Source organism: Biomphalaria glabrata, chromosome 17, assembly GCF_947242115.1.
Source record: "Biomphalaria glabrata chromosome 17, xgBioGlab47.1, whole genome shotgun sequence".
Lineage (NCBI taxonomy): Eukaryota > Metazoa > Mollusca > Gastropoda > Planorbidae > Biomphalaria > Biomphalaria glabrata.
In genome coordinates, this window is record NC_074727.1 from 27,694,879 (window position 1) to 27,714,816 (window position 19,938).

General features: G+C 36.8%; 1 protein-coding gene across 6 annotated transcripts in view; it reads left to right on the forward strand.

The window, feature by feature from the left end:
• Window positions 1-19,938, forward strand: part of LOC106074044 (lysophospholipid acyltransferase 2-like) — a 62,056-nt gene that overhangs the window by 25,771 nt on the left and 16,347 nt on the right. For all 6 annotated transcript variants that reach the window (XM_056015096.1, XM_056015099.1, XM_056015095.1 and 3 more), the window contains 6 exons: window positions 2,170-2,296; window positions 3,090-3,128; window positions 14,154-14,247; window positions 15,177-15,275; window positions 15,533-15,636; window positions 19,563-19,760. In XM_056015096.1, the coding sequence (XP_055871071.1) occupies window positions 2,170-2,296; window positions 3,090-3,128; window positions 14,154-14,247; window positions 15,177-15,275; window positions 15,533-15,636; window positions 19,563-19,760 (661 nt within the window). The remainder of the gene's footprint in view (window positions 1-2,169; window positions 2,297-3,089; window positions 3,129-14,153; window positions 14,248-15,176; window positions 15,276-15,532; window positions 15,637-19,562; window positions 19,761-19,938) is intronic.

Below are 19,938 nucleotides of genomic sequence, written 5' to 3' on the forward strand. Positions count from 1 at the left end.
GTCTTGCTATTACTAGACAAGGGAGCTTCTATTTAGACAAGGGAGATATCTATTTAGACAAGGGAGATATCTATTTAGACAAGGGAGATATCTATTTAGACAAGGGAGCTATCTATTTAGACAAGGGAGATATCTATTTAGACAAGGGAGCTATCTATTTAGACAAGGGAGCTTCTATTTAGACAAGGGAGATATCTATTTCTTGTAACACTAAGACACACATAGTTCCTTCTTACCACCTGCAATCCTCTCAGTCAATAGGAAGCAACTAATGAATACATTCCCTGTTTACCTATATCCTTTTATAAATGAGGGTGAGAAAGTACTACATACAACAGATAGAGAAAGTACTACATTCAACAGATTAAGAAAGTATTACATTCAACAGATTAAGAAAGTATTACATACAACAGATAGAGAAAGTACTACATTCAACAGATTAAGAAAGTACTACATTCAACAGATTAGAAAGTATTACATACAACAGATTAAGAAAGTACTACATTCAACAGATAGAGAAAGTATTACATACAACAGATTAAGAAAGTATTACATACAACAGATTAAGAAAGTACTACATTCAACAGATAGAGAAAGTATTACATACAACAGATAGAGAAAGTATTACATTCAACAGATAGAGAAAGTATTACATACAACAGATTAAGAAAGTATTACATTCAACAGATAGAGAAAGTATTACATACAACAGATTAAGAAAGTATTACATACAACAGATTAAGAAAGTATTACATTCAACAGATAGAGAAAGTATTACATACAACAGATTAAGAAAGTATTACATACAACAGATAGAGAAAGTATTACATACAACAGATTAAGAAAGTATTACATTCAACAGATAGAGAAAGTATTACATACAACAGATTAAGAAAGTATTACATACAACAGATAGAGAAAGTATTACATACAACAGATTAAGAAAGTATTACATTCAACAGATTAAGAAAGTATTACATTCAACAGATTAAGAAAGTATTACATTCAACAGATAAAGAAAGTATTACATACAACAGATTAAGAAAGTATTACATACAACAGATAGAGAAAGTATTACATACAACAGATTAAGAAAGTATTACATTCAACAGATAGAGAAAGTATTACATACAACAGATTAAGAAAGTATTACATACAACAGATTAAGAAAGTATTACATTCAACAGATAGAGAAAGTATTACATACAACAGATTAAGAAAGTATTACATTCAACAGATAGAGAAAGTACTACATTCAACAGATAGAGAAAGTATTACATACAACAGATTAAGAAAGTACTACATACAACAGATAGAGAAAGTATTACATACAACAGATTAAGAAAGTATTACATACAACAGATTAAGAAAGTACTACATACAACAGATAGGGAAAGCACTACATACAACAGACAGAGAAAGTAAAACATACAACGGATAAGAGAAAGTACTACATACAACAGATATAGACAGTACTAGATACAACAGATTGAGAAAGTACTACATACAACAGATATTGCCATTAATTTGATTTAACATGAAACAAGATTTGATTGGCAGTGATTTAAAGTAGAGTAGAAACAGGTGTTGCCATCCATTTCTCATGTCTACAGGAGACAAACAACTTTGTACATCTCTTCAATGAGTCAGGAGACAAACAACTTTGTACATCTCTACAATGAGTCAGGAGACCAACAACTATGTGCATCTCTACAATGAGTCAGGAGACCAACAACTTTGTGCATCTCTTCAATGAGTCAGGAGACAAACAACTTTGTGCATCTCTTCAATGAGTCAGGAGACAAACAACTTTGTGCATCTCTACAATAAGTCAGGAGACAAACAACTTTGTACATCTCTACAATGAGTCAGGAGACAAACAACTTTGTGCATCTCTTCAATAAGTCAGGAGACCAACAACTTTGTGCATCTCTTCAATGAGTCAGGAGACAAGCAACTTTGTACATATTGGCACTAATGCCTTCAATGAACTTAAGGAGGTTGATAAGATAGTTTGTAACTTCCTAGTTCATAACACATCTGAAGTGATGCTGAAAATGTCATTGGGTCAAAACCTCTCTTTTGACTTCCTACATTTCAGACCCATGGGTCAGGCAGAGCCTCGGACACAAATTCTTTTTGTAATCTTGTTTTTTGGTGTAATTTCAGGAAGCTGCCAGACTTACTTGAGTATTTGAGCTACATGTTTTATTTCCATGGGATCATGGTGGGACCTTTAACATTCTTCAATGACTATATAGCCTTTATTGAGGAGAAAGATGTCACCAATAAGTCAGTAAGTACACGTTGAAACAATGAACCGACACTATTTAGATTCTAAGAGATGGCTAGTAGTGACTACACAGAGTGACATTCTAAAGAAAAATTGGACACTCCATTTCAAGGTCAACAGCCTTGATAGCAGCCAATATTCTTTTGACTTTCAAATGACTAGTTATACATTTGTTTGCAACAAGCCTTTCTGACCATAAGGCAAACATTAATCAGCTCTCATTATCTGAAAAAAAGTAGAGAACCAACTCTAGTAGTTCTATTGCTTAATACTATTTTTGTGTAAACATTTAAAAGTTGCTTTAATGTTTCATGGTAATCAAATTAATTTTTTTTTTAATTATTGAATCTTTCTTATGACTGAAACACATTACAGTATCAATAGAGATTGAAAATAATCCCTCCTTTCTACTCTGAGATTACTGGTACTAGGAAATTGGTAGTTTCTGCTTTTATGTTTTTTATTCTTTATTGGTTCTGCAGTCACAGACAGACTGAGTTGCTAAGTCTTTATATCTCAATACAAATTCCCTTTTTGCTTTATCTGAGCTTTAGATGTTCATTTTTTTTATTGAAATGGAAGCTCTCAATCAAGTAAGCTAACTTGTAGTGAGTGTATTAGCAATTTATGCCTCTGCTGAATGTGGCAAAATATGTAGATCACAGCTGGGGCTGTATAACCACAGGAAATACTGCATTTCTCATTAATCTTTGGACTCAAAGACAATCCTTATTATTATTATTAGCAATATTTAGAGAGTTATGTTTTTCTAAAACATACATCTTGATTGTTTCAGGAACAAAGCTCTATGAAACATCCCACTGCTGATTTAAATGTAAGTTTTTCTAATGTTAGGATTTTAAAAATTCACATGACAATTTGAAAGCATTAGTCTTGTGCTCTTGTGTTCTATTCATTGATTCCAACTTCTATTTTATGCTTTTAGCTTTCTCAGTGTGCTTTGATCCTATCACTTGTCTGAACCAGTTGGGGCTTTGATCCTATCACTTATCTGAACCAATTGGGGCTTTGATTTTATCATTTGTCTGAACCAGTTGGGGCTTTGATCTTATCACTTGTCTGAACCAATTGGGGCTTTGATTTTATCATTTGTCTGAACCAGTTGGGGCTTTGATCCTATCACTTGTCTGAACCAGTTGGGGCTTTGATCCTATCACTTGTCTGAACCAGTTGGGGCTTTGATCCTATCACTTATCTGAACCAATTGGGGCTTTGATTTTATCATTTGTCTGAACCAGTTGGGGCTTTGATCTTATCTTATCTTATATAATACAGACGTTACTTCAAAAAAAGATGATGATTACGTCCTACGTGTCATGCATTTAGTCATGCGTGGTCGAGAGGCTAAGTGCGCTTGAACTTGGCTTGGCTTGGCTACCTAGAAGGGGGCTCGAGGTTTGACACCCGACTCAGGCAGAGTTGTGTTTACTGAGCGCCTAAAGGCAGCACGGAAAACCAACTCCTAGATACCCCCTCCCCCCCACTGGTCTGCAAATGAGATTGGACCAAAAGCGCTCTGAGCATGCTATAAGCATGAAAGTAGCGCTATATAAAAGCTATAATAATAATAATAATAATGACTTAAATTCTGCCAAGTCACTGGTTTTCCTGGCTAGCTCAGGCAACCCATTCCATGCTCTAATAGCACTTGGGAAGAAGGAGTATTTGTACAAATTTTCCTAGCATATGGGATGAAGAATGTGCCTTTATCTTTGTGTCTTTCAGAGTATTTTATTAAATTTTGTTTTTGTATTGAAGATTATGGTTCAGTGTTTTATGTATAATTGCTACTTTACTTTTGAGTCTTCTGTCCTGAAGGCTTTCTAAATTTAGAGATTTTACTAAAGGTGTTACTCTAGTTAAGTGTGAATATTTGTTTGTTATGAATCTCACTGCTCTATTTTGTGTCTGTTCCAGTTTCTTAATGTTATCTTGAGTTGAGGGGTCCTTAACAGAGGATGCATATTCTATTATTGGCCTAACCAAGGTTAAATAACATTTTAGTTTTATGTTCTTATTTGATTTATAAAAATATAGATTTTTTTATAGTTTCATCAATATGTGGATTCCATGACAGTTTTTCATTTATTATAACACCTAGGTATTTTGCGTTTTTAGTCTGTGTTACTGGTTTGCCATGAATAAGATAAGTGGAATTAATTTGTTTTAGTTTTTTTGTTACTCTTAACAACTGACTGATGCAGTGGACCATTAATGCCGAAATATTTTAATTTTTTAAGCAAACTATCGTGGTGAACTTTGTCAAAAGCCTTAGAAAAATCTAGTAAGATAGCATCTATTTGTTCATTAGTATCGAAACCTTTTGAAAAGTCATCAATTAGTCCTATTAGTTGTGTTTCACATGATCTATATTTCCTAAAGCCATGTTGGTATGGTGTGAGGACATTATGTTTGTCTAAGTGGTTTATGATGTTGCTACATATTATGTGTTCTAGGATTTGACATGTGATGCTGGTAAGTGATACTGGTCTGTAGTTTCCTGGGTCAGATTTTTCTCCTTTTTTAAATAGGGGGTGACATTAGTGTCAGGTGGGTTTTGTCCTCGCGCTCATCTAGGGTATGATGTACTCCGCCGGGCTCCCCACCTGAACAGTGTTTATTAACTTTATGCCGGGGTTATAATTTAGTCTTGGCTCGTCTGCCTGGGCACCCCTAACAGTCTAGTAATCAATTTATGCAAATAATATCTAGGAATGAATAAACCAAATATTAACGTATACTATTGAATAACAATATTGCATATAACAACAAAGGTTTAATGAGTTAATGATATATATGATATTCTGAGGCATACATTATGAATAAATATCAATAGCAATTACAAATTACATTCACAGGACTATAGCACACCTTAATCTCAGTGCCATAGTCAATCAGGCCTCACAACGCCAACCCAACGTCAACGGGCAATAGTCAACTACCAAGCCTACAACTCAGACTTGACTCCAGCAGAGTCCCAAGCCTGCGTCCCTAGATAAGAAAAATACACACTCCTTTGATACCGCCATTCTCACGATTATAAAAGAAACGAATTTAGATCTACGGACATGTAGAAGATAGTAAAATAAACTAACTTACCCAATACTGGGGAAGAACACCACACAGATAACTCAATCTCAAGGCACACCAAGAGAACACAAAGAGACTCATCTCAAGGCACAACAAGAGAACAAGGACACCAATATAGCGCATCCTTAGAAACAGAACTAATAAGACCTTATGGTGCTCAAACGAAAATACCCTACAAGATGCGCACGACAATTAGCTTCTTTCCAGTCCTTTGGTACTCTGCCCTGGTTAAGTGAAGCCTGAAAGTTCTTTGAGTAATCTAGCTGGAATACCATCAGGTCCAGACGCTTTATTTGGTTTGGTGTTGGCTAATAGTTTTTGAATTCCATTTTCTTGTACTACTATATCTTCTATGTTGTCTACTTGGTTCAAATTCAGTAATATGTCTTTGTCTCCTGGGGCTGAGAATGCTGATGCAAAGTATTTGTTTAGGATGTTTGCTTTAGTTTCATTATCATTATGTATTATGTTATGTTCATCTTTTAATGGCGCTATGCCTGTTGTTTCCATTTTCTTAGACTTAATGTATGACCTTATTTTTTTGTTGTTATCTTTAGATATTACATTGTTTATGTATTCACTCTGCAGCTGTCTGCTTACTTTTTGAGTTAGGTGTTTAATTTTTATATACTTTTGTAAACTCTTTCTGTATTAGTTTCTTTAAATTTTCTATATAGGTTTTCCTTCTGTTTACAAAGCTTCTTTAGTCTATTATTAAACCAGCATTTATTTATTTTGTTTGATGTGTATTTAGTTGGTATATGATTTTCTATAATGCTTTTAAGATGGTTTTTAATGAAATTCCAGAGGTCATCGACTGGTTGGTTAATGTCTTTTTCTAATGAGAATGTTTGTTGAAAGTTTAATGCAGCTTGGTGTAGTTGTGTTAGATTACATTTATTCCAGAGTAAGATTTTTCTTTTGGGTTTTGTATTGGCTACTGCTTTTATCTGACTGTGTATTTTTATGATCTCATGGTCTTATAGACCATGGATAATATCATAATCAACTACTAATCCAGGTCTGTTGGTTAAGAAGAGATATAATGTGTTGTTTAATCTAGTTGGCTTTTTAATGATTTGATCTAAACTTAGGTTGTGTAAAGTTTCTAGGAAAAGCTCAATTATGTCCTTAAGGTTTTGGTGTTTATCTATGGTTAGTGTTTTCCAATTTATATCAGGTAGGTTGAAATCACCCATAATCCAAAAAACTGCATTTTTATTTGTCTCTTTAAGTGTAGTAATCTGATAACATAGTTCCTGCATGTATTCTAAACTAGAATTTGGTGGTCTGTAAATGCTGCCTATTATTAGGGATGTTGAGGTGGTATTAATTTTACAAAATGTTGATTCTATATTTTTTGAGTTAGGTAAGGTAATTTCTTCTGCTATAAGAGTGCTTTTTATTGCTAAAAGAACTCCTCCATGATTATCAGCCCTATCTTTTCTAAAAATTTTATAATTACTATTGAAAATTTCTGCATTATAAATTTCAGGGTGTAGCCAAGTTTCTGTTCCTGCAATTATGTCTGGTTTCTCACATTCTAATAAAATTTCTAAGTCTGCTGTTTTGTTCTTAATGCTTTGAAAATTTATTACTAAGGTTTTAAGGTATTTTGGTATTACTTCTTTAGTAGGTTTGTTTAGTGAGGCTGTTGTATTAATTTTAGTAGATTTAGGTTTAACAGGAGTGGATCTGGCTAGTGGTTGGTGAGTTTGGTTTGGGATGGTGTTTAGGATGTTGTATGGGTTAGAAGTGTCTGCATCAAACAGTCCTGATGTAAACTAAGGTAACTTAAATGGTACACAGTGCCATGATGCGTCTTTGTTGCCTAAGGCATAATACACATGTGTATTCATATGGAGACATGATGCATGGTACCATTCATCGCAGGTGTCACATTGAATGGCTTTCTGTTTCATGGTGCATACGTTTTTGCAGATGTTGCATCTATCTTTAGATCTAGGCCCTGGATTTGACTCTACATCTCCTGCTATTAATATTAACAGTGATAGGTATTTATTTCTGCTGTGTCTGATTGAAAACTTCCATTTGTGATGGGTAATCTTCTTTAATGCTATGGATGTGTATGTTAGGTTATTTTTGAAGTTGCATTGATCTAAAGTGTGATGATTGATTATGACTGCTGTTTCCTTTTTAAGTTTAGTGTTGACTAGAGAGTTATCTGACCATATCAATTAAATATATTTGATTCTCATATACTTAATGCCTGGACCCAATAATGTTCATATCTAAATGTAATGTAATGAACCAAACGTTTAATGTTAATCGAATACAAATATGTATCTACTTCCCGGAATACTCTTCTTCCTGCTGGTATAACTCAGTGTATATCCGTTGGTCCTAAATGGGCACTTTTCTCCACCGTAGTCAAAATTCACTAGTGTTGCCCACAGCAGTGCTAATAATTTTACAAATTTCCATCAATATTGAATGTTAAAGGTTATTGTTGAGAACTATGACCAGCCAGAATAATAATGGACATGTACTTCAGCAGCCACTGACATGATTTTTTTAAATTATTTTTTTTCCTATAAATTCATAGCACATCCAAATACAGTGGGTAATCCCTGACGTTTTCACATTGGTGAATGTAGAGAATGGACCGTCATAATAATTATAATGACATAAATCTAAATTTAAATGTTAATCCAATTGATTAATTCAGCAATAATGTTTTTAGTTAAGTTTCAACTAAAGGTTTATGTTTACCAGTGAGTCTAGTACATAGCTTTAGAGATTTAGATGACGCTAACTCTCTCAATCTTAATAGATCTAGAGATTTTGTTACACTTTGTAATACTAGTAATACCTCAGTAGACAGGAATTAGATACCGATATAACGCAGGTCTTGCATTTTCCGTTGGGCGCCACTTGTTAGGACACAAGACTCTTCGAAATAATAATTCATTCTCAGGTTATTACTCTATAAATACTTTAATATTACAACAAGTTATGTAAATACGAACATTTCATTTTTCTTCCTGTCAATTTCTCCCGGCTTCCCCTTTTACTCATCCCTTCCATTCATTACACAAATTCGCACCATTATTCATGCACACCGTGCTGCGCTACGACCGTAACAACTATAAACAATAGATAACTATATAGACTATAAACAATAGATAACTAAGTAATCTTATATTTTCATAGTTCAAATTATGGTCTTTCCCCTTTTTTTTATATAAATGCTTTTAAAAAGGGAATATGGTAAAAATTCACTTAGCTATGCCTTTCTTTCTCCCCCATGCTCTCAACTGGTCCAGTGATAGGATCACAGCATATTGAGAAAGCTAAAAGCACGAAATGGTGCTAAACAAAAACAATAGGTAAAAATATTTCTAATCGCACAGATTTATTGTTGTTGGTCTAGATCTATTACAGATGTAATGACATGACTGATCCAATCTAATTGATACAAGTACAACTTTGTAGAAGCTTTGTATTTTTTTTAAAAGTATTTTTTGATGTTTTCTTCTTGTTTTTTTTATTGATTTTTGTGTATGTTTGGTCAAAGAAATAATTTCAAATTGATCAGAGATGGGTGACGAATGGCTCTTCCTCTTGTTGTACTCGATGGCAGGTGGGGAGCACATGTGCCCCAGTGCCTACTTGCCCCAGATTTAAGTCTGGGCAAGAGACGCCACATAAACGATAAAAAGGAGGAGGCCACAAGAAGCTGTACTACCTGGCCATCATTTCTGGTGGTCAGGTGCACAGAAGAGGAGAAAAGCCTGACAAAGATGAGCCCTTTTCTCATCTACAAGGGACTTAAGTCAGTAATGGGAGAGCCTAAGAGTGTATTGAAGCTGCACAAGCCATCAGAACTTTTCGTAGAAGTCGATTGTAAGATACACTCTGATGGGCTTCTACAATGCAGAAGAATCTGTGATCTCCATGTGGAAGTCATGCCACACAAGAGTCTGAACACCAGCAGAGGTGTAATCAGCTCTAGAGACCTGATGGAATGTTTTAAGAAGGAAATAGTGGAGGGAATTGGCGCAGGGATGGTGAGGAGATCAAAACCACCACTATTATCCTCACATTCGGAACTAGGACACCGCCAGAGTATGTGAAGGCAGGATACCTACGAGTTCCAGTGAGGCCCTACATACCTAACCCCATGAGATGCTTCAAGTGCCAGGGTTATGGACACGGCGTGGCAGTCTGCAAGAGGAACACTGTGTGTGCCAGATGTGCTGGAGAGGGTCATGTGGACAAGAGCTGCACAGCCCAGTTCAAATGCCCAAACTGTCACGCTGACCACTCAGCCTACTCCAAGGACTGCTCTGTGTGGAAACAGGAGGTTGCCGTGCAGGAGTACAAGGCAAGAAATGGATGTACCTTCAGCCAGGCGAAATCGGCTGTATTAGCCCTACCTAAGGGCCAATTTGGCTTGAAAAAGACCTATACCCAGGCTGTGGTTAAGATAGGAAGATCCATAGCCACACAGACGGACACGTTGACCCCTCCTCCAACTCAGAAACTCAAAACACCTCCAAAGAGACAAGAAAGCCCTGTTATCATGCTAATGAACAGGTTCTCTGTACTCGCTGATGATAGCATGGAGACTGAACAGCATGTCAAAACCAACACTCTGGGAGAACCTGGAGACATTATGTCTGACACAGGTTCTCCTCAGAGAACCCAGCCAGACACCCCAACCTCTACTGAGTTAGAGGTTGACCAACTCCCTAAGGGGAGAAATCAACGCGGAGAGGATTCCCAAGGTGAGGGAGGAGGAAATAGCCGCCGCTCTAACCGGAGAGATCTCCCCTCTCTACAGAGAAGGAGGGTTGTCTTCCTCTCCTCCCAAACCCAAGACTAAAAATACTAAGGTCACTGGAATAAAGGGAAACCCCTCCGGGGGCCTCCAAAGGCCAAATAGCTCCAAGTAGGTCATTTAGAATAAGCCATGGATTCCAGAATTGTACAGTGGAATTGTAGAGGCCTCAAGGCCAGTTATGAGGAAATGCATCTACTGATGGACTCTGAGACTCCTGTAGCTGTTTGCTTACAGGAAACATTTCTGAAAGATAGCATCAGTTTCTGAAGCTACAGTTTTTACAGCAAGAATGTTGAGGATGCAGAGAGAGCATAATGTGGAGTCTGTATCCTTGTGAAGGGCAGCATCCCCCATGAGAGGGTAGAACTACAGACACTACACTTCCTCTTCATTCAAACCCAAGACTAAAAAGAACCAAGGTCACTGGAATAAAGGGAAACCCCTCCCAGGGCCTCCCAATGCCTAATAGCTCCAAGTAGGTTACTTAGAATAAGTCATGGATTCCAAGATTGTGCAGTGGAACTGTAGAGGCCTCAAGGCCAATTATGAGGAAATGCAGCTACTGAAGGACTCTGGTGAGACTCCTGTAGCTGTCTGCTTACAGGAAACATTTCTGAAAGATAGCATCAGTTTCCAAAGCTACAGCACTTACAGCAGGGCTGTTGAGGATGCAGAGAGAGCATCAGGTGGAATGTATATCTTTGTGAAGGACACCATCCCCCATGAGAGGGTAGAGCTACAGACCACACTACAGGCCATAGCAGCTAGGATAACACTTCACAAGGTTATCACTTTGCTGCAGCCTGTATATACCTCCAGGCGCTCCATTAAACCCAACAGACATAGAGAACCTCATAAAACAACTCCCTCTGCCCTATATAATTTTTGGGGATTTCAATGCCCATAACACTATGTGGGGATCCAACAATACTGACACAAGAGGCCGTATACTGGAGGATATCTTCCTCCAACATGATTTATGCATACTTAAAGATGCATCACCGACCTATTTGCACCCAGGAACTGGATCTCTCACTTGCATTGACTTGCATTGACTCACCGTATGTGTCCCCAGACTTCTTAACAATTTTAAATAGTCAGTAAGCAATGACCTACGAGGAAATAATCACTTTCCAATCAACATTGCTAACAATCTCCCCTCATTGGGACGACCTCAGCGGTGGAAGCTGAATAAAGCCGGTTGGGAACAATTCTAAAAAAAATACTCAGAGGATATCACAGAAAATATCCTCGATGAACAGAACCCAGCTGATACCTTTGCTAGCAAGCTACTTGATATTGACCGGAAAGTTATCCCCCTAACCTCCGCACACCCAAAACAGCCTAGCAAACCATGGTTTGATACAGCTTACAAAATCTATTATCAGTTCCTCAAGCATCTTCCCAAACCCTCATTGGCGACCCTGCTAAAAATCTATAACTGTGTGTGGCGAACAGGCGCTTTCCCAAACAGCTGGAGGAAAGCCACAGTTATACCGCTACCCAAACTGGGAAGAGATGGATCTGACTCAGCTAACTATCGCCCAATAGCACTAACAAGCTGCATCTGCAAAACCATGGAAAGGATGATAAACAATAGGCTGGTCTGGTACCTTGAGAGAAATAAAATCATCTCCAACTACCAGTGCGGATTCCGGCAGGGGCGGACAACAACTGACCACCTGGTAAGGCTGGAAGCATTCATAAGAAATGCATTCCTTAGACGAGAACATCTAGTAGCTGTATTTTTCGACATAGAAAAGGCCTACGATACAATCTGGAAACATGGCATTCTACGTGACCTGAAGCTTATTGGGCTTAAGGGACACCTTCCCTGCTTTGTAAGGGAACTCCTAAAGGACCGGAAATTTCAAGTTCGAGTGAGCAACTCCGCTTCTGACACCTATGACTAGGAAATGGGTGTACCCCAGGGCAGCATTCTCTCGGTAACTCAATTTAACATTAAAATAAACAGCATTTTAAAAGCTCTGTCCACCGGCATAGAGAAAAACCCTGTATGTTGAATACTTTAGAAAGAAAATTACAATTATGTTTAAATAAAATTCAAAATTGGGCTAACAATAATGGTTTTAAATTTTCAGACTCCAAAACAGTTAGCATGCATTTTTGTAATATAAGGGGAATCCACCCAGACCCTGGACTATTTTTACACATGTTGTGAAAACTACAAAATTTTTAGGCCTCACCCTAGATTCCAAATTTAATTTTCTCCCCCACAATAAGGAACTTAAGAAGAAATGCCAAAAGTCATTAAACATACTCAGAGTACTCAGCAGTATGGACTGGGGGGCTGACAAAGATACCTTTCTGCTGCTATATCTGAGTCTAATCCTATCCATAATATATGGAGCAGCTAGGAAATCTTATCTAAAAATACTGGAGCCTATACAAAATGCTGCCCTGCGTCTCTGTCTCGGCGCGTTTCGTACATCACCAATCCCAAGTCTCCGTGTGGAGGCTGGAGAACTCCCCATGGACATAAGAATGAAAAAGCCTGCAATGTAGTATATAGTCAAGCTAAAATCCAACTCCACGAACCCTGCTTTCGACTCCATATTTAACCCTACAGATGTAGAACTATACAATTGAAGGCCTAACATCATACAGCCATTGGGCCTTCGAATAAGAGAATCCATCCAAACTTTAATCCCACCCGTTGACCAAATTTCTAAAATAGAAATCCCATAGAACCCTCCTTGGTTGATGAGAAAACCCAAATAAAATTTATCCCTCCTTATTTTTAAAAAAAGTAAATACAGACCCAAGCATACTACAAGTCCACTTTAGGGAACTGCAGGAGAGCTACTGAGAGTGTGGCACCATTTACACTGAGGGATTCAAAATGGATGTAAAGGTCACGTGTGCGGGCTGCTCCTTTCAGAACAAAACAATCACCATCGCCGAAGTACATCGCTTGCACCCGTCAAAACATCCGACAGGAGGAAATGTATCATATGCTCTGACTCCAAATCTGCATTGCAAGCTTTGGGGCGGATGAAGACTGACATTCCATTGTTACATAAGAGCCTAAAGCTGTTGGACCAAATAACAGCTGACCATAGGGATATCACCTTCATCTGGATCTACTCCCATGTGGGCATAGAGGGAAACAAAACGGCAGACAGAGAAGCAATGAGAGCCCTAATTCAAGCAGTGTCAGGAACCCAAATTCCCTGCGACAGAGTGTTGCCTCTGCCACCTATCGAGAGTGGCAGGATCAGTGGGAGGCAGAGACCCATAACAAACTCAGACAGATTGTGGCGGATGTCAGGTGGCAGCCCACATCTAAGTGTCTGACAAGGCGTGGAAGCACGACCATGTCCAGACTCAAGATTGGCCACACCTACATCACTCACTCCTCTGTGCTGAAGAAGAGGAGTTCCCACTTTGTGAGTACTGTGACTCTCATCTCACCGTGGAACATATCCTCATTGATTGCCCCAGATACCAGGATATTAAGGGAGAAATTTTTTAGAGTGCACAACTTAAAAACACTATTTGACAATGTTGACCATGGGTTTGTACGGAAGGTGGGTTTGTCTATGAAGAGTTGATTTGTGAAATTGTGTACATATTATATTTACAGAATATTTTTACTAAATTATTAAATTTTCACTACCTTTACTATTTTAACTGAATAGACCTTGTTTCTAATAACTTAACTAAATAAAATTTAGCCCTTGTGGGAGAGTCACCTTTTAGGGATTATGGGCACAACATGGCCTAAAGTTTACCGATGTGCCAACAAAACCTCAAAACTCAAACCCGAGATGGGTGTGGGAGAAACAATGTGTTCAAACATTTGATCAGACAGACAGAGTGAGTTGATGGATATAAACTTTGTAGAAAGAAGAATATTTACAAAATTCACAACTTGACTTACACTGCATTTTCCTATTGATTTCAAACTTGCCCATGAAGAAATTAGTGGTGAAGAAGTTGCTTGTGGCCACTGCTTGCTGTCTTGGCATGATGCTACTGCCTGGGCTTTTTTTCAACCCAGAAAAACTTAACTGTGAGTATATAAACTGAGACTCCCTTCTCATCATGGTCTTTCTTAGTACTTTTATTTAGACTATTTTCTTCCCATGAATATTGTCTGTCCTATGTCTCCCTGTAATATACTTTTAGTTTAAATCTACAACATTCTTTAGGTATGTCTAGATGTCAGACATTGACTAGTTTCTGAACCATATATTATGTCACATGACACTAGTTCATGACTAATTGACTAGTTTCTGATACTATGTCACATTAGACTAGACTGATTGATTCTGATGCTATGTCATATTACACCAGTTCATGACTGATTGATTCTGATGCTATGTCACATTACACTAGTTCATGACTGATTGATTCTGATGCTATGTCACATGACACTAGTTCATGACTTATTGATTCTGATGCTATGTCACATTACACTAGTTTATGACTGATTGATTCTGATGCTATGTCACATTACACTAGTTCATGACTGATTGATTCTGATGCTATGTCACATTACACTAGTTCATGACTGATTGATTCTGATGCTATGTCACATTACACTAGTTCATGACTGATTGATTCTGATGCTAAGTCACATTACACTAGTTCATGACTGATTGATTCTGATGCTATGTCACATTACACTAGTTCATGACTGATTGATTCTGATGCTAAGTCACATTACACTAGTTCATGACTGATTGATTCTGATGCTATGTCACATTACACTAGTTCATGACTGATTGATTCTGATGCTAAGTCACATTACACTAGTTCATGACTGATTGATTCTGATACTGTCACATTACACCAGTTCATGACTGATATATTTGGATGCTGTCACATTACACTAGTTCATGACTGATTGTTCTGATGCTATGTCATATTACTATGCTATGTCACATTACAGTAGCTCATGACTGATTGATTCTGACGCTATAATTTTTTGTCCCTCAGCTCCAGACTTTTACTCTTGGAGTTTTGCCTATAAAGTTCTCTTCATCTTAGGAGCAATGACTATAGCTAAACAGAAGTATTACTTTGCTTGGAAACTAGGTAATGTATTCAGTGCATTGGTAATAAAACATTTCTGATTCCATAGCATTTTAGTATTCATTCAATTTTTTCCAGAAAAAAAAAGACATTAAGCTAATTATAGAACTATTATTTAAGTTATTTTAGACTATTGATATTAGCAGAGTAATATACATATTGGTATTATAGATGTGTTTATGGGTGTTATATAATAGTTAGAATTGAACACTTATTAGTTGGCATATTAAACTACTCTACACAATTGTATTGACTTTCAGCTGATGCTGTGAACAATGCTGCAGGGTTTGGGTTCAGTGGCTATGACCAGCATGGTTCACCCCAGTGGGACCTGACAGATAATGTGGATATCTGGGGAGTAGAGGTAAAACAAGCATGCCGCTCTATTGAGTTCAGACAGTAACACTGGGGAGTAGAGGTAAAACAAGCATGCCGCTCTATTGAGTTCAGACAGTAACACTGGGGAGTAGAGGTAAAACAAGCATGCCGCTCTATTGAGTTCAGACAGTAACACTGGGATGGAAAGTTTCCCAAAATTTCACCTGATCCAATTTTTCAGACTTTTAAAAAAATCTGGTTTTATTATTTTTTCCATTTTTAGAAAAATTCAAATTAAGACTAGCTTTGTTTTGTACATCCGATATCGTTCTATTTACGCATAGATCTAGTTCTAATTTTAAACCATCTCCTTTTCCCTAAAGAATCTAAGTCTTAAAGTCTTTGATCTAGATCTTCAGTGTTTTGAATCATTCTAGATAGATCTAGATAAGATGTCTGGATCTAAATACTTTCTTTTAAATACTCTTGATTTAGAATCTAGATCTTAGACCTTGATTGGTTGCCTGGATGTGGGGTGTGCCCGGCTCTGGAAGCCTATGGCTTATCAGTATCATGCCTTAGTATGGCACTTTCCCTTTGCACATCTTGAACTAGCTAAGATCTAGACTATAAAAGTAAAGTTCCCCTTTCAGACCTTGTGGTCTGTAGGGCAGATGATGAGGGGTCATCTGTTTCTGTGGCCTATGTTTAACAAGATCTAGACTATAGATCTAGATTATTGTCTAAATCTAGATTAGAAGAATTAGTGAAACTAAAAGCTAAGTCTAAATCAAGATGGCTATCTTATGCTGAGAAATATTGAGTAGATAGAGATTGATAGATTAGATCTCTCTATCAACTCTAGATGTAGATAAAATTTCATTCACAATGGAGGATTATGAAAACATTTAATGATCACAAATCTCCTAAACAAATGTACAGATTAGCACCTTGACTTAGATTAGATTAGTAGATAATGGACTTAAAATCTAGATTTTCTAGATGTATATCTAATCTAAACTAATAGAGAGCAATATATTGAAAGAAAAAACATTGCTAGTTAGTCCACTCTTTTTTTTGTTGTCAGTCATTGATCTAGAAATGCCCTTTATATAGAGATAACCTCCACAAAGCATGTTCTATAGAGATCTCTTCATCTCTCCACAAACCATGTTCTATAGAGATCTCATCTCTCAACAAACCATGTTCTATAAAGATCTCATCTCTCCACAAACCACGTTCTATAGAGATCTCTTCATCTCTACACAAACCATGTTCTATAGAGATCTCTTCATCTCTACACAAACCATGTTCTATAGAGATCTCTTCATCTCTCCACAAACCATGTTCTATAGAGATCTCTTCATCTCTACACAAACCATGTTCTATAGAGATTTCTTCATCTCTACACAAACCATGTTCTATAGAGATCTCTTCACAAACTATGTTCTATAGAGATCTAATCATCTCTCCACAAACCATGTTCTATAGAGATATTTTCATCTCTCCACAAACCATGTTCTATAGAGATCTCTTCACAAACCATGTTCTATAGAGATCTCTTCACAAACCATGTTCTATAGAGATCTCTTCACAAACCATGTTCTATAGAGTTCTCTCCACAAACCATGTTCTATAGAGATCTTTTCATCTCTCCACAAACCATGTTCTATAGAGATCTCTTCACATACCATGTTCTATAGAGATCTCTTCACAAACCATGTTCTATAGAGATCTCCTCATCTCTACACAAACCATGTTCTATAGAGATCTCCTCATCTCTCCACAAACCATGCTCTATAAAGATCTCTTCATCTCTACACAAACCATGTTCTATAGAGATCTCCTCATCTCTACACAAACCATGTTCTATAGAGATCTCCTCATCTCTCCACAAACCATGCTCTATAAAGATCTCTTCATCTCTACACAAACCATGTTCTATAGAGCTCTCATCATCTCTCCACAAACCATGCTCTATAAAGATCTCTTCATCTCTACACAAACCATGTTCTATAAAGATCTCTTCATCTCTTGACAAACCATGTTCTATAGAGATCTCCTCATCTCTACATAAACCATGTTCTATAGAGATCTCTTCATCTCTCCACAAATCATGTTTAATAGAGATCTCCTCATCTCTCCACAAACCATGTTCTATAGAGATCTCATCTCTCCAAAAACCATGCTCTATGAAGATCTCATCTCTCCACAAACCATGTTCTATAGAGATCTCCTCATCTCTCCACAAACCATGTTCTATAGAGATCTCCTCATCTCTACATAAACCATGTTCTATAGAGATCTCTTCATCTCTCCACAAATCATGTTTAATAGAGATCTCCTCATCTCTCCACAAACCATGTTCTATAGAGATCTCATCTCTCCAAAAACCATGTTCTATAGAGATCTCTTCATCTCTTCACAAACCATGTTCTATAGAGATCTCCTCATCTCTCCAAAAACCATGATCTATAGAGATCTCTTCATCTCTTCACAAACCATATTCTATAGAGATCTCCTCATCTCTCCACTAACCATGTTCTTTCAAGATCTCCACACTCACAACGCACACACACTTTCAAACAGATGCTCAGTGATCTTTGTAAAACCACATTTGATAACCACACTGATTTATGGATAATCCCTCACAGTCACTGACAATTATCTAGATCTAGATTAGAATTACATTTAAAATCTAGATCTGTGTAGAAATAAACCAATTTTAAAAAAATGGCGTGAAAGAAAGTTACACACCAAAAAAAATTGTTTAAAGTGGAAGAAAATATCATTTTGTTCTTTGGACATTTAATTTCAACGTTGGCTTTAAAAAACTTATTTTGGTTAAAAATTGCACATGAAAATCTTTTTTGGAAAGTTTTGTGAAAATAGCTTAGTTGTTCTATGCACTATGAAAGTAATAACAGGTTACATTTTTGTAATTAGTAATGATCAGGGTCAATGTTTTTATTTGTAGGTGATAAGAAATACTGAAAATTAATGACAAAATTTGAATAGAAAGCTTGCGTTCCTTTGCAAATGTCAGTTTTTAGACTTGCAAATGTATCCAAACTTTTTCCTGAGTAAGAGCACCTAAGAGCTCTGTGTACAAAACAAACCTTTGTGACTGTTCCAGAAACAGCTTGCCGTCACTTACAAAGGCTGCAAGATACACATTGGAGACCAAAAGACAATCCACTGATGAGGACAGCCGTAGACGGCAAAAAGAGAATCAAATGTACCACTGGTGGACAAATGTTATTTTGTTATAGGTGTGGCTAAATATGGAGGTCATAGCTGGGGCTGCGAGGCCACATGAAATACTGCACTCTTCATTAATCTTTGGACTCAAAGACATGCCTTATTATTATTATTATTAATACTATTATTATTGTAATGTATAGAATTATTCAGAAAGACATTAATAAGAAATCTGAATTTAAATAAGATTCTGTTTATATTTAGCTTATATTAATCATTGTAGATATTTTTTTTCTATTCTAATCCCCAACTTTTAATTGATTTCTATCTACTGACTATTCCCAACTTCTAATTGATTTCTATCTACTGACTATTCCCAACTTCTACTTGATTTCTATCTAGTGACTATCCTCAACTTCTACTTGATTTCTATCTACTGACTATCCTCAACTTCTACTTGATTTCTGTCTACTGACTATTCCCAACTTCTAATTGATTTCTATCTACTGACTATCCTCAACTTCTACTTGATTTCTGTCTACTGACTATTCCCAACTTCTAATTGATTTCTATCTACTATCGTCAACTTTTGATTTCAATCTACTGACTATCGTCAATTTTTGATTTCAATCTACTGACTATTCCCAACTTCTAATTGATTTCTATCTACTGACCAGATGTCTATCTACTGAGTAAGACTATCCCAAAATTATAATTGATTTCTATCTACTGACTATCCCCAACTTCTAATGATTTCTATCTACTGACCAGATGTCCACAAGTCTGAAGGTGAATATTGACAGTTGGAATAAAAAAACTTTGCTTTGGCTTCGCCGCCTGGTTTATGACAGGGCACCAATGCAAAAGACTTTGTCTGTGTTCACTTGCAGTGCTTTCTGGCATGGCTTTTACCCTGGCTATTATGTGACTTTTGGTACTGGAGCTCTTATGACAGTGGTGGCTAGACAAGTTAGTTAAGTATATAATTTTAATTGGTTCACTTTACAATAGGCTCCATTATGCTGTATACTAACTCTATTATGTTCATCGATAGTCTATTTTTCACATTTAACATTATTTTGTTGGAGCACTTCACAATAGTCTATTGGCACACTTGACAATAGTCTATTGGAACACTTTACAATAG